This window comes from Pygocentrus nattereri, chromosome 1, assembly GCF_015220715.1.
Source record: "Pygocentrus nattereri isolate fPygNat1 chromosome 1, fPygNat1.pri, whole genome shotgun sequence".
Lineage (NCBI taxonomy): Eukaryota > Metazoa > Chordata > Actinopteri > Characiformes > Serrasalmidae > Pygocentrus > Pygocentrus nattereri.
This window is the reverse complement of record NC_051211.1, coordinates 36,029,969-36,043,948: the sequence shown is the minus strand read 5'-3', so window position 1 is coordinate 36,043,948 and position 13,980 is coordinate 36,029,969. Positions and strand designations below refer to the sequence as shown.

The following is a 13,980-nucleotide window of genomic DNA, read 5'->3' as shown; positions in this document are numbered from 1 at the left end:
CAGACTTTTCATGTTTTCTGTTTTTAAAATTGTATTATTATTTTTAAATAGATTTTGCGCAGAGACATTAATCTTTCATTTTGTTACAAAACTTAAAAATTGTTTATTTCCCCTATGCCTTTCTTCCAAACTCCAAAATATGTTTGGATCAATGTCTCATTGGGTGTGATTTCATTCAATGTGTTTTACAAAAGCTGTGCAGCACAAACAGAGAATTTCTATTGCACTGATTATATAATTATGTATTGCGATATAAATCACAAGTCATATGGCCCAATGGCATAGGCAGTAAAACACTTTTGGGTAGGTCTGTGAAAAAGGGAGTTGGCTAAGTTGATAGATACAACTTCTAAATGTGCTAATGTCCCAGTGTCATTACAACTGGCTATAATCTATTCCTGACAGCAGTGCAGTCAACACCCTACCTAATCCAATGCTGTGGTGATACAAAACAAGCACAATCAAGAAAGATATTAGATTCACATAAACACAACAAACACAGCAACACACTTCACTATAAAGCATGCATCTTGCAGAGGGCACAACTTTCATCCAGCGAAGACAGCATCATTCAGCTAAAATCCATAAACTAAAATGTACAAAGGCAAAAACAAAACAAACAAAAAAACAACACACCTAAAAAACCTACAACTTATTCATAGTATGATAGAACATGTTGCAATGGCAGGCAGGGAAAATGTTTATAAAGAGGTTATATCTTCACTGATCTTGTTTTTGGCTTTGAAAGTGGGTAGAAGACAAAATACTTTGTCGGGGAAGGGGTCTCACTTTCACAGGATCTTCAGATGGAGCTTCAAGTTCAAAGATTGGTGCACTGATAAGGAAAAGAAGGATTGAGGCAATGGCAGACAGCAGCTAAGCAGTGATTAGAGGGTTAGGAAAATAGGGCAGAGCGTAAAGATTTGATAGGTCATAATACAGTGACACAGAAAAGTCTGATTTCATTTTCTTGAAAAATGCAGCTTAATAAATATTATTTCTCCATTTTAATGAATAGGACTGTGATCAATATACATAATACACACTTAAGTGGCAATAACTTAAAAAAAAGAAAAAAGATTGCTGTCAGCGTTGGTAAACCTACAAGGCACACATATTTCATTCTAATAGAATCTTTCACAGTAGTAGAATATTTTCTTCTTCTGGTGCAACACAGTGGCACTAGGTGGGAGAGGTACAAAGTAAATAACTGTGGGATGTTGTTCCATGATAAGAATTTTACTATATCCTGGACACTGTGGTAAGCCCAAAAATGGTGATTCACAGACAGCTCCATGGGAAATACTCCAACAGGAGTGGCTGTGTAGAGCTACACTATGCTTACAAGATGATATGCACATTTTGTGTGTATGTGCTTTTGGGATTTTTTTTTAATTAACTTTTTCTGGCATATTTTTAGGCTACTATGAATGGCATACTGGTCCAGCCACCCTACAAAGAGAATGGCATCAGGTTTGAGAGCACAAATTTTAAGGTCTTCGTTTACATTGATAAAATCCGCTCTCACATCTCTTTCGATCCAGACAACACATTGCAGATCACTCTTGCAATGGAACACTTTCGAGATAACACTGTTGGACAGTGTGGTAAGTGCCCGGCAGTTTGGTTTACTTATTAATAGTGAAATATTATAGACCAAGAAAAACTAATTGCTATAGACAAGGAATAAATATGACCAAAAAGAGAATTATATTGCGTTACCTAGTACTTAGTTGTTTTTAATACCTGTATTAATGTACAATATAAACATTACACTTTATTATGTGACTTCTAGTGATGTTTTTATGATTGTATAACTTATTACATTTAGATATGTGTTTTCTGTTATTCAGTAGTTATTATACTGTATATATTACACATGCATCATATTGCAGGCTGTCAAAGAAATTGAATCAGTTAATCGGTCATTCTGGTTTCTAAGCAAAGGTCTCATTTTTTTTCAGGGGTATGTGGAGGGCCCTCATGTGTACGTAGGAATGGTCGAGCTGAGAGTGATGACTGTTGTAACATGACTGCCTATGACTGGGTAGAAAAAGACCCTCTGAAGCCCCACTGTGATTATGTCCCCAAGGATTTACCCTGTGTCCCGGTCACCCCACCTCCGCCACCTCCGCCCTGTGTGGCCCCTCTCTGTGACCTCCTCAGACATGAGTAAACTGCATCTTTTTTCCATCTCTTTTGAACTTCAGAGTTGTGTTTCCAGAAGCACTGTCCATTACATATGGTCACTGACCATTTGACAGATTACTGACCATAAGGATTTTCAATGAGTGGGTTTAATGATACATTTTAATAAAACTTCAGTATTTCATAAAGATCACACAGGTGCTTTTTATTTTCAATCATTAGTTAAGATGTTGGACAAGTATTTCATACATTTCATACAAAAAGTATATGACCATTATATGATTGTCTAATCATAAAAATAAATTCATTTACATAGAATATTATATATATATATATATATATATATATATATATAATAAATGTCTTTTTTCATTGTTTAGTTTTTAGATTGATGGTATTGGATAGTGAATGACATAAGCCTCTAGCATATCAAGTACTCAGAGTGGAAGCTACATTCAAACACGGACAAACAGTGGAAACATTCAGAAGCTATAGAAATGAAATAATCACATCTTGGCATCCAGAAGCAAAATTAGTATAAGTCGTGAGGTGTCAGAAGATTCTAACCCTGTAATATGTCTGTTCTTTCAGAGTGTTTCATGAGTGTACTCGGAGTCTTGATGTGGAGACTCTGGTGACAAACTGCAGGTTTGATTACTGCATGGTTAACCGGAATATGAGCATCTGTTCCCCACTGCAACACCTGAGTGAGCGCTGCAAAAGATTGGGCTTCTGTGTGCACTGGAGAAACCTCACCATGGGGGCCTGTGGTAAGGATTCACCGTCTTAACCACACAAGCAGGATAGGAGGGAGAATGTGCCTCAGTAGATGTCCTTTGCATCTCTGAAAATGTGTGATATGGAGCAATTTTGTATACCTAAAATTTTTATTTAAAGTTTTTAATAATTGTTTATGATTCATTTATTTAAACTGATTAGTGATGTAAGGATTATTTTGCTTTCTCAATGTTCTATTAATAATTCCTCCTGATGCAACTACATCAATTCTACAATAGTGATTGACCAATACGTCAGACGATTAATCTGCCCGATTAATGCCATTTTGGCTGAGGTCTGCGCTTATGTGGCAGAGCTGCTGTGGAACAATGTTAGAGCTGCTTCGTTTCCCCCTTCTACACACAGACCTCAGTGGAAGCTGTGAAACAGCGAGAAATGTGCCAATACTGTATTTAACTTTTCCTGATAGAAATGCTAACACTTAAATTCGTAGCTTTAAAGGCTCAATATATAGAAATATCAAAATAAATAACTGGGCACTCTTAATTACAAACACAATATTTACTGTCAGTATAATTACATTGATTCCAGTCTAGTGAGAAAATTTGAAAAACATTAACTTGGGAGAAGTTGGGAATTGGAATGGTAACATCCATCCATCCATCCATCCATCCATCCATCCATCCATCCATCCATCCATTATCTTCCGCTTCTCCGGGGTTCGGGTCATGGGGGCAGCACCATTAACCATGAGGCCCAGACCTCCCTTTCCCCAACCACTTCCACTAACTCCCCCGGGGGGATTCTGAGGCGCTCCCAGGCCAGCTGGGCGATATAGTCACACCAGCGTGGCCTGGGTCTTCCCCGGGGTCTCCTCCCGGTTGGACTTGCCTGTGACACCTCCCGAGGAAGGCGTCCAGGAGAATGGTAACATTCGATTGGCTAAACCAGCTTCCATGGCTCAAAAACTGTTGTTCTCTTCTCAAGTCAAAAATCCGCTATCACAAGTGATTGATTTGATAGTTATAAACCATTCCTAATTTCTGCCTATAGACCGTGGTTTGATTGGCTCAGAGGTGGAGAACTCTGCCCATTATTAGCTCCAGGACCAGAGAGAGTTTGTCTTTCAATCTGCACTGGGGAAATACCCATGATTTTGACATGCTTCCTCAGATAATGGATGAGTTAGACTGGAATGGCAGTGAAGTGCTGGCCATTTACTGCAGACAGCATTTGGACAACATTTTGGTTAATGAACTTGTGTGCATCTCTCTCCCTCTATGTCTGGGTGTGCATTTGTCTGTGCTTCGTTACACCAAGCTAACTTGGCATAGCGTATAATGATAGTAGTGGATTTGTGGGACAGAATCTTCACTCTATCACATTATTGTCACCTTTAGTCACTTGGTATCATATGAGCAGCATATCTACAGCATAACCCAATGCATTTTTCGATTACGATTAAAAATGTCATCTAAAACAATGTTACTGGGTAAGATAACCATGTGATTTCATTTGGGAATGTGCATGAAATATATTTAAATTTGAAACAAAGTGACCTTGTATTTTTCTGTTGTAGTAATTACAGATGGCTGGACACAAATTTAGAAATTATTCATTTAAGTTAAGCAATTGTCTTATTATTACTATTAAATTGTTGTATTTTATAAGATGCAAATAAAGGCAAAACGTCACCCTCCTTTTAAAAAAAACACTTAATATCGGCCTCCTTTCTAAATATTGGCATTGACCATTGAAAACTCACATTGGTCAACCAATAATACCAAATACTGATACATATGGATTGGTCAAAAGTAGATTTTTAAATGCTACAAATTGAACAAATTGTAATTTATTGCTTAAACCAATGAATCGCAGCCTGAATCAATTTGCAGGCTGTCTGTTCCCCATGCATGTTCATGTGGTAGGAAACTGTGTTTCTATTACTGTTTTAGATGTCACATGTCCTGGTGGGATGATTTTTGATGAGTGTCGCAGCACTCCAGATGATGTCTGTCAAAGCGGGTAAGACATCATCAGTTAGACTGATCTGCCTATGTGTCTGTCTTACTATCTGTCTGTCTATCTATCTATCTATCTATCTATCTATCTATCTATCTATCTATCTATCTATCTATCTATCTATCTATGTGTCTGTCTATCTGTGTATGCATATGTCTATGTATTTTTCTGTGTATCTGCATCTATCTCTGTCTTTGTTTATCTACCTATTTCTTTTATATTTTACAGCTTTACAACCCACTTGCCTATTTTGTTTGTTTGACAAGATAAAAAATTACCCTTGCTAGCATGTGTAATTTCTGTTGTTTGCATAGACTGCGTGTTCAAGGGAAATTTGGCACAGATAGTATGAGATCTGGCTGCTTCTGTCCAGGCAACACATGGCTTGCAGACGAACATAAGACCTTCTGTGTATCTGAATGCACCAGTGAGTGGCAGACTTTTCCCATGTTCCATGTGCAGTCAACAAGCAAGACATTAACTCATTTACTCAAAAGTTCATACAGTGTAGTTACTTGACAGTAATACATTTTTTATTATATTGACTACATATTTAAAGACATTTAATGCTGACATTGACATTTAAACTTATAAGGTGTGAACTGTCAAAACAGATTAACTCTTTAGTGAAGTTTTCATACATTCGACAAAGACTGGGGGTTGGGGTGGGAGCTTAACTCTTTATATAAAACACTTTGATCTTCTTGGGCATATCTAAGTATCTAAATAGACACTTATTGTATATAATTAAAGAAATATATGCTTTGTTTCCCTGTCAGAATGCAAAGGCCCACTAGGAGAGCCCATGCTGGTGAGATATTACTCTTTTATGTAATATTATATTTAGAAATTGCCCAGCTACCCACTAATCATAGAGTAATTCCAGTAGTATTTCTGCATTGTTAAATATCTGGAAATTGGTTTCGGCACTGATACTGGCATTTAATGCAGTATCAATATTGGTGTTGGGAGTACCAGTACCTAGTCTGACCCGTGCCAGTAGACGGAACTTAACAACACCAATGAGGGTTGACAAGCGGCAGTAAAAATGCCCATGGCAAAATCTGTAACACCAGTATTTTCTGGAAAGGCCTAGCGGTGAGTGAGAAATGAAAATTTTGAATTCTTCCTAAACTGTTGGTTTCACCTATATGTCACAAATAAACCAGACTCAACATATGGAAGGCACTGCCAGTCTCTTGGGGTACTGATGGCCTTGAGTCTTGGTTTGACCTTTTGTATTTTGAGTGACTAATATTTACTAAACTCTGTAAGCACAAATGAACAAGATGTGCATGTGAGACAGAGGACTTGAAATTTCAATCTGAGACAATGTTCAGCATCGTTTACAGTAGAAAAGGTGCTGAATGCTTACCTGATTATAACATTTTGAATATAACATTTAAAATTTTGACTTACTATAGCATGTCTGTGAACTATAAGTGCATTTTTGTGTTATCTATTTTAGGCTGGAGCAGTGTGGGAGTCAAATTGTCACATATGCACATGTAACAACCAGACTCTGACGGAGGAGTGCATACCAATGCCTCCTGCTCCAGACCCAATCTGTGGTGCAGACTCCATGCTTGTCTCAGGCTGCTGTGGCAACCAGATATGTGGTAAAGTACAATTACATTTAGCGCTTCATACTGCAAATTATACTGAAAATGAAATATTTTCAAGTGATGGTCTTTCTCTGCTTTGCAATGTCTGAGAGCTCTCATATCCACAATGCCACATTTGTTCTGTTCTATTTGCTTCCACTACATTTAGTCTAAAGAGTAAAATGCCTCCACAGGCTTTAGCAAGACTGGTAATGCTTATTTTCTAGATAAGAAAAGATTTTCAGCATTATTTTTAGGATCATGACACATACTAAACTAGGGCTGCATGCTAATTCATATTTTTATTGTTATCACAATATGAGTTTCTGTGATAAATAACATTGTTAAGGGCTGCAATGACAGAAGAGATCAAATTACCTCACGTGCAGCCCCAAAGTGATATAAGTAGAAAGGAGAATGTAGAGTTAGAAGCCCAACAAGTGCTTCTGTGCACTAGGCTTAAACACTGCTCTTTAAGGTGGAGAGCAGCTAAATTAACCATTCAATTAAAAGGCCAGTTACAAAATTCAATGTCAAAAATGACTCTATTCTGAACTGCTAGCCATTTATAACGCTTAAAATGTGATAACTATTCTACGTCTTATTTTTGTGTGTGAAATAAATAGATTGTATATTAAAATGTATGAAGCAGTAATGGCTACAACAAACCTACTTCATCTTAAGGAGCTTTTTAAGGAATTCATATTTTTATATTTATATTTATTTATTTTGTAGCCCTATGTTGAAAATAAAAGTATGCATATGCATTACAAAAAGCTGTTTGGAAAATCCTGATTGTTTTTAGACCTGTAGCACCTCATAGAACTCAATTATAATTCACAAGTGGCTAATTTCCACAAGAGGGCACCAGTAGCAGTCAGATAGCTTTTGATGCTTCCTAAGAGCTGCACTTTGCACCAGTGACATTGCGGGTCCTTATTCAGACTCACAATGCACAAAAATGCTTGCAATTCTGTTATAAGCAGCTATTAGTATGTCATTATTTTGTATATTTGTACATTTGTGAATAGTGAATGGTGCTTTTGTAATGTTCATGTTTTGCTGTTTGCTTCTCTTCAAATATACTCATTGTGAAATCCTACAGCTTTATCCAACATCTAATTTTATGTTCATATCATGCAGCCCTATGCTAAACACACAGCGATGGAAGGAAACTGGTCTGGAACCAATGAGAAAAACATTCTTTAAAAAAGATCACCTGGCGCCAAGAAAGAAAAACTGTATCAGAACTTTTGTGGATGGATTTACACGGATTTTGGAGGATTTAAAGTTATAGTTATTATAGTATAGGCACACTGATTATTATAGCTTGAGCATGATGTGATGTTTCTAATCATTCCTCACAATCAGTATAAGTTTAATATTAAAATTATATTTTAAGATTGTTCTTGATCTCTCTTTGTTGTAGTTGAGAAGACGTGTGAGTACAATGGACAGAAATACAAGGTAAAGGAAATACTTCATATAGTTGTAAATAACAATAAGGATTCTGTGACTATTTATATCTGCTGCTACAGTTTAAATCCCCTTTCACTTTCATGAGGCCAGTCTACATTAACATAACACTGCATTAAATGAACTGTGAATACAGTGAATCCATTGTAACTTCTGATGAAGTGTCTGCTGATGGGTCATGAGTAATTATGTAATTAATAGCTAAAGTTAATGGTTTGCAAAATGATAACACAGACTGCACACACATATTGTGCTGCATCACTGTATATTTTCTACTGTGTTTTGTTTTGCAACTGCATCTGGTCCCAGGAGTATAAATAGTCTTAGTCTGATGGTAAACATTAATTCAGCACATGTTCAAGGCTTGTCCCTCTGTCTAGCCACTGATTCAGCTGCCATTGTGTTTTTTTTTCATTAGGAAGTCTCTAAACAACACACCTTTTGCAAGCCAAATGCAAATGTATGCCAGGAATTTAATAAAATAAATAGGTGATAATGGAATTAACACATTTTCCTCTTATCCCAAATAAAGTAGATCAGCCAGGAATACCTTAGTGTCTAGAGTTTACTTCTTTAATTTTGCACCAGAGATATGAGGCTAATGTACACGGTATGAACAAAAGTATTGGGACTCCAACTCATTACAGTTACAGTAGTTGTAATGACATCCCAAATACATAAACATTAATATGGAGTTGATCCCTCCTTTGCAACCGTAACAGCCATTCCACTCTACAAGCCATTTCTACAAGATTTTGGAGTGTGTCTCTGATCATTTTTGTCCATTTATGAAGACGAGCATTTGTGATGTCAGACACTGATGTTGGATGAGAGGGCCTGGCTCAAAGTCTCTAGTGTACTCTAGTTCATTCCAGAGGTGTTTGATGGGGTTGAGGTCAGGGCTCTGCAGGCCAGTCAGGTTCTTCCACACTAAACTCACCCAGCCATTCCTTTATGGACTCTGTGACTTTGTGTCCTGGGGCTCAGTCATGCTGGAACAAAAACAGGCCTACCCCAAACTGTTGCCACAAATTTGGAAGCATACAATTGTCCAAAATGTCTTGGCATGCTAATGCATTAAGATTTCCCTTCACTGGAACTAAGAGGTCTAGACCAACCCCTGAACAACAATCCCATAGCATTATCCCTCCTCCACCAAACTTTACACTTGGCACGATTCTGTCAGGCAAGTAATGTTCTCCTGGCATTCGCCAAACTCTGATTCATCCATCAGACTACCAGCATGAATCTTCACTCCACAGAATATGTTTAGACTGCTCCAGAATCCAGTGGCGATGTGCTTTACATTGCTCCATTTGATGCTTAGGCATTCTGCTCCTATTCTATCACCAATGTTTTGTGAAGGCAGATTGCATGGCTAGGTGCTTGATTTTATACACCTGTGGCAATGGGACTGAATGAAACACCTGAATTCAGTGATTGAGAGGTGTGTCTTAATACTGTTGTCCATATAGTATAGCTAACAAGAAACAGAAACATATACCTAAATAGTTCGGCCTTTTAGAATGATTACATAATCACCAGATCGCAATTATTTTAACTGATTGCAATTATTTTTAATTGTTTAGCACAATTATTTTCCGCAGTTGTTAGCTTTCACAGCCATATGTTTATGTCCCTACAAACAATTGCATTGTTTGGTTGCATTTTTATCTATTCCTTATTTGTTCTGTGACTCAGGTTGGGGACACATGGACAGACCATTCACGGCCCTGTGTGTCGTTTAGCTGCACATCTGCAGGCACTGAGATAGAGAGGCGTGTGTGTCCTGAGCAGAGCTGTTCTGAAGTAAGTCTGCCCAGACAGCTCCACAACATCCCATTAATGCATTCTCAGTGTATGCGCATGGATAGGAGATCTTGGAATCACTGACTTCTTCACTTTTCCTTCCCGGCTAGGAACTCCGTGTGTGGGACGAGCATCATTGCTGCTACTCATGTATGTGGCTTATTTATGTGTTCCTATCCATCCATCCATCCATCCATCCATCCATCCATCCATCCATCCATCCATCCATTATCTTCCGCTTCTTCAGGGTTCGGGTTGCGGGGGCAGCATCCTAAGCAATGAGGCCCAGACCTCCCTTTCCCCAGCCACTTCCACTAGCTCTCCAAGGGGGATTCCGAGGCGCTCCCAGGCCAGCTGGGCGATATAGGTTCCCTGGGTTCTCCTCCCAGGTGGACTTGCCTGTGACACCTCCCGAGGGAGGCATGCAGGAGGCATCCTAACCAGAATTTAATCTTGCGATCTTCTTCTTTCGGTCGTTACCCAAAGCTCATGACCATAGGTGAGGGTGGGAATGTAGATTGACCGGTAAATCGAGAGCCTTGAATGTCTCAGCTCTTTCTTTACCACAACAGACCGGTAAAGAGCCTGCATCACTGCTGTACCCCGTACTCCCGAAGCACCTCCCACAGAATACCCTGGGGAACTCAGTCGAATGCCTTCTCCAGATCCACAAAGCACATGTGGACTGGTTGGGCAAACTCCCATGAACCCTCCAGAATCCTGGAGAGGGTGAAGAGTTTGTCCAGTGTTCCACGACCAGGGCGGAACCCGCACTGCTCCTCCTGGATCAGAGGTTCGACTATAAGCCAGACTCTCTTCTCCAGTACCCCTGCATAGACCTTACCAGGGAGGCTGAGGAGTGTGATTCCCCTGTAGTTGGAACACACCCTCCGGTCCCCTTTTTTAAAAAGAGGCACCACCACCCCAGTCTGCCAATCCAATGGCACCGCCCCCGATGTCCACCTAATGTTGAAAAGGCGTGTCAGCCAAGACAGTCCCACGACATCCAGATCCTTGAGGAACTCAGGGCGGATCTCATCCACCCCTGGAGCCTTGCCACCAAGGAGCTTCTTAACTACCTTAGCGACTTCGGCCTCAGTAATGGACAAGCCTATTCCCATGTCCCCAAACTCTGCCTCCTCACTGGAGAACGTGTCAGTGGGATTGAGAAGGTCCTCAATGACGTCTTCAGTTGAAGTCAGCAGCACACCATCTCCACTATATACAGTGCTAGTGGCACACTGCTTTCCTCTTCTGAGTCGCCTGACGGTTTGCCAGAATCTTTTCGGAGCTGACTTAAAGTCACTTTCCAAGGCCTCACCAAACTCCTCCCACACATGGGTTTTTGCCTTGGCGATGACTGAAGCTGCAGATCGCTTGGCCTGTCGATACCGGCCCGCTGCCTCTGGTGTCCCACAGGCCAACCATGCCCGGTAGGACTCCTTCTTCAGCTTGACGGCATCTCTCACCTGGGGTGTCCACCACCGGGTTTGAGGATTACCACCCTGACAGGCACCAACTACCTTACGGCCACAGCTACAGTCAGCCGCTTCAACAATGGAGGAGCAGAACATGGCCCATTCTGAGTCATTGTCCCTCACCTCCCCCGATATCAGGTCAAAGTTCTGACGGAGGTGTGAGTTGAAGATCAATCTGACAGGTTCTTCTGTCAGATGTTCCCAGCAAACCCTCACTATACTTTTGGGCTTGTCTGGTCTGACCGGTATCTTCCCCCACCACCTGATCCAAACTCACCACCAGGTGGTGATCAGTTGACAGCTCAGCTCTTCTCTTTACCCGAGTGTCCAAAACACATTGGATTGGATTGGATTCAATGTATTGTCATTGCTTATGCCGCAAGTACAAGCAACGAAATGCATATAATGGAAAAGAGAAACAGAATACATTGGGTGAGGGAGGAGAAAAATACCTAAGGGAACTCAGTCTGGGAACAGAGAGAAAAAACACCTCAACATTAGCACATACATACACAGGACTTGCAACTGGGATGGGGGCGGGGGGGTGCGGACAAACCCAGCACAGTAAGCGGCCATCCGGATCTGCAGCCATTAATCTGGTGCTGATCAACAGACCCGTCATACCATACCGGGGGGTAAAAGAGGCGAAGGCGTTGGGAAAGGGGAGGGGTAAGGGGGGAGGGTAGGAGGGAGGGGATTTAAATATGGGGGGGGGGGGGGTGAGGGCCTGAAGAAGAGCCCTTCCACACCCCTCCAGGTCTCACTGTCATTGGCGTGAGCATTAAAGTCCCCCAGTAGGACAATAGAGTCTCCAGGAGGTGCACTTTCAAGCACCCTTCCCAAGGCCTCTAAGAAGGCTGGGTACTCTGAACTGCTGTTCGGTGCATAAGCACAGACAGCAGTCAGGACCCGTTCCCCAACCCGAAGGCGTAGGGAAGCTACCCTCTCGTCCACCGGAGAAAACCCCAACATACAGGCACAGAGTCGAGGGGCTATGAGAAAGCCCACACCTGCCCGCCACCTCTCACCATGGGCAACTCCAGAAAAGAATAAAGTCCAGCCCCTCTCAAGGAGCCCAAGCTGTGTGTTGAGGTGGGCCCGACTATATCTAGCCGGTATCTCTCAACCTCGCACACCAACTCAGGCTCCTTCCCTGCCAGAGAGGTAACATTCCAAGTTCCAAAAGCCAGTTTCAGCTACTGAGGATCAGAACGCCAAGGCCCACGCCTTCGGACACTGCCCGATCCACAAAGCACCGAACCCCTACTACTGCCCCTCCCATCGATGGGAGGGGGGACTCATGTAACTCCTTCAGGCTGGGCCCGGCCGGGCACCATGAGTAAATGCCCGGCCACCAGACGCTCGCTGGTGAGCCCCTCCCCCAGGCCTAGCTCCAGGGTGGGGCCCCGGTAACCCTGTTCCGGGCAGGGTACACAAGTCCTGTTTTTGTCTTTTCATAGGGGTTATTATGGATCACACTTTGTCTGACCTGTCACCTAGGACCAGTTTGCCATGGGAGACCCTACCAGGAGCTTTTGCTCCAGACAACATAGCTCCTAGGATCATTCAAGCATGCAAACCCCTCCACCACGATAAGGTGGTGATCCATGGAGAGGACCTAGTTGTTGGATAAATTGTTAAAGATTATTTCATGAAGCCTCCTGTAAAAATGTTTTGAATATTGCCCCCATTTCAAAATTTATGTGCTGTATGTTTAAAATATGAGTGTTTGAGCCACATGTTGAACTCGAAGCATGAAGCATGGGTGGGCTTTTCATTGTGGACATTAGCAAATTTCTCTTGGAACAGTAAAAGACAAAACAGTCACTGGCTATGTTTCCATTTCCATGATTTTTGACAAATCAGTTAAATAGGCTTGATGGAAATGGCAGGTATCAAATGATGGAAACACATTTCCTGATTAAATAATATAAATAAATAAATAACAAATAAATAAATACAATAGATTGATAGTCACATGACCAATCAGGCATTTCCATTTATGTACGGCAGCAGCTACAAAACAGGTACCAGTGGATGGATGGAGAAATAAAACATGCTTTTCAAAAAACAAAATATAACACTTATATCAGACAGTGAACAGCAGCATAATGCACGATGAGGTGCTTGCACTGACCAACACTTATGTAGAGGCTTTTCTTTGTGATGCTCACTATAACTTGCATACTAAAGCTTGCATACCATCCTAGGCAATGTCACCTGTGCAGTCAGAATAACCAAGATGACCATTAAAGTTGACGACTGCAGTCAGGAAGTGGAATTACCCAACTGTGAAGGCTACTGCCCATCAAAGTCTCTGTAAGATTCAGTCTCTATGTAGAGCATTGTTGTATATGTTAGATTTCCTCAGACATTATAAGATTTACAGTATAATACAGGCGAAGCCTATATAAAGAAATGTCATAATGTTTGTTTTTACTACATAAATAATTTTGCCTCTTGCCAGTTTGGAACTTTATTAATGATATATTGATTAAGGCTACTAAGTATTTGATGGTATGTATAAACAACTTCTTCAAGGACTGTTTTCATTTTTGCATGGTTTCATTTTGGAACATTTTATTGAAAAAAAAACTACTAAGTGAATTGTGTCACAATGTCACATAATTTAAATTGAAAGGAAGCTAAATGTACATGCATTGGAACTCATCTGACTGCCAAGAGGGAAAAAAAGACTTTGACCT

At 40.8% G+C, this 13,980-nt stretch overlaps 1 protein-coding gene across 1 annotated transcript in view; it reads left to right on the top strand.

The window, feature by feature from the left end:
• LOC108427067 (mucin-2-like) overlaps positions 1-13,980 on the top strand; it is a 53,995-nt gene that overhangs the window by 39,023 nt on the left and 992 nt on the right. Inside the window, exons 34-44 of the mRNA XM_037541532.1 lie at positions 1,421-1,607; positions 1,965-2,172; positions 2,740-2,918; positions 4,842-4,911; positions 5,223-5,335; positions 5,688-5,719; positions 6,377-6,527; positions 7,942-7,979; positions 9,690-9,797; positions 9,908-9,947; positions 13,486-13,594. Coding sequence (XP_037397429.1) covers positions 1,421-1,607; positions 1,965-2,172; positions 2,740-2,918; positions 4,842-4,911; positions 5,223-5,335; positions 5,688-5,719; positions 6,377-6,527; positions 7,942-7,979; positions 9,690-9,797; positions 9,908-9,947; positions 13,486-13,594 — 1,235 coding nt within the window. The remainder of the gene's footprint in view (positions 1-1,420; positions 1,608-1,964; positions 2,173-2,739; positions 2,919-4,841; positions 4,912-5,222; positions 5,336-5,687; positions 5,720-6,376; positions 6,528-7,941; positions 7,980-9,689; positions 9,798-9,907; positions 9,948-13,485; positions 13,595-13,980) is intronic.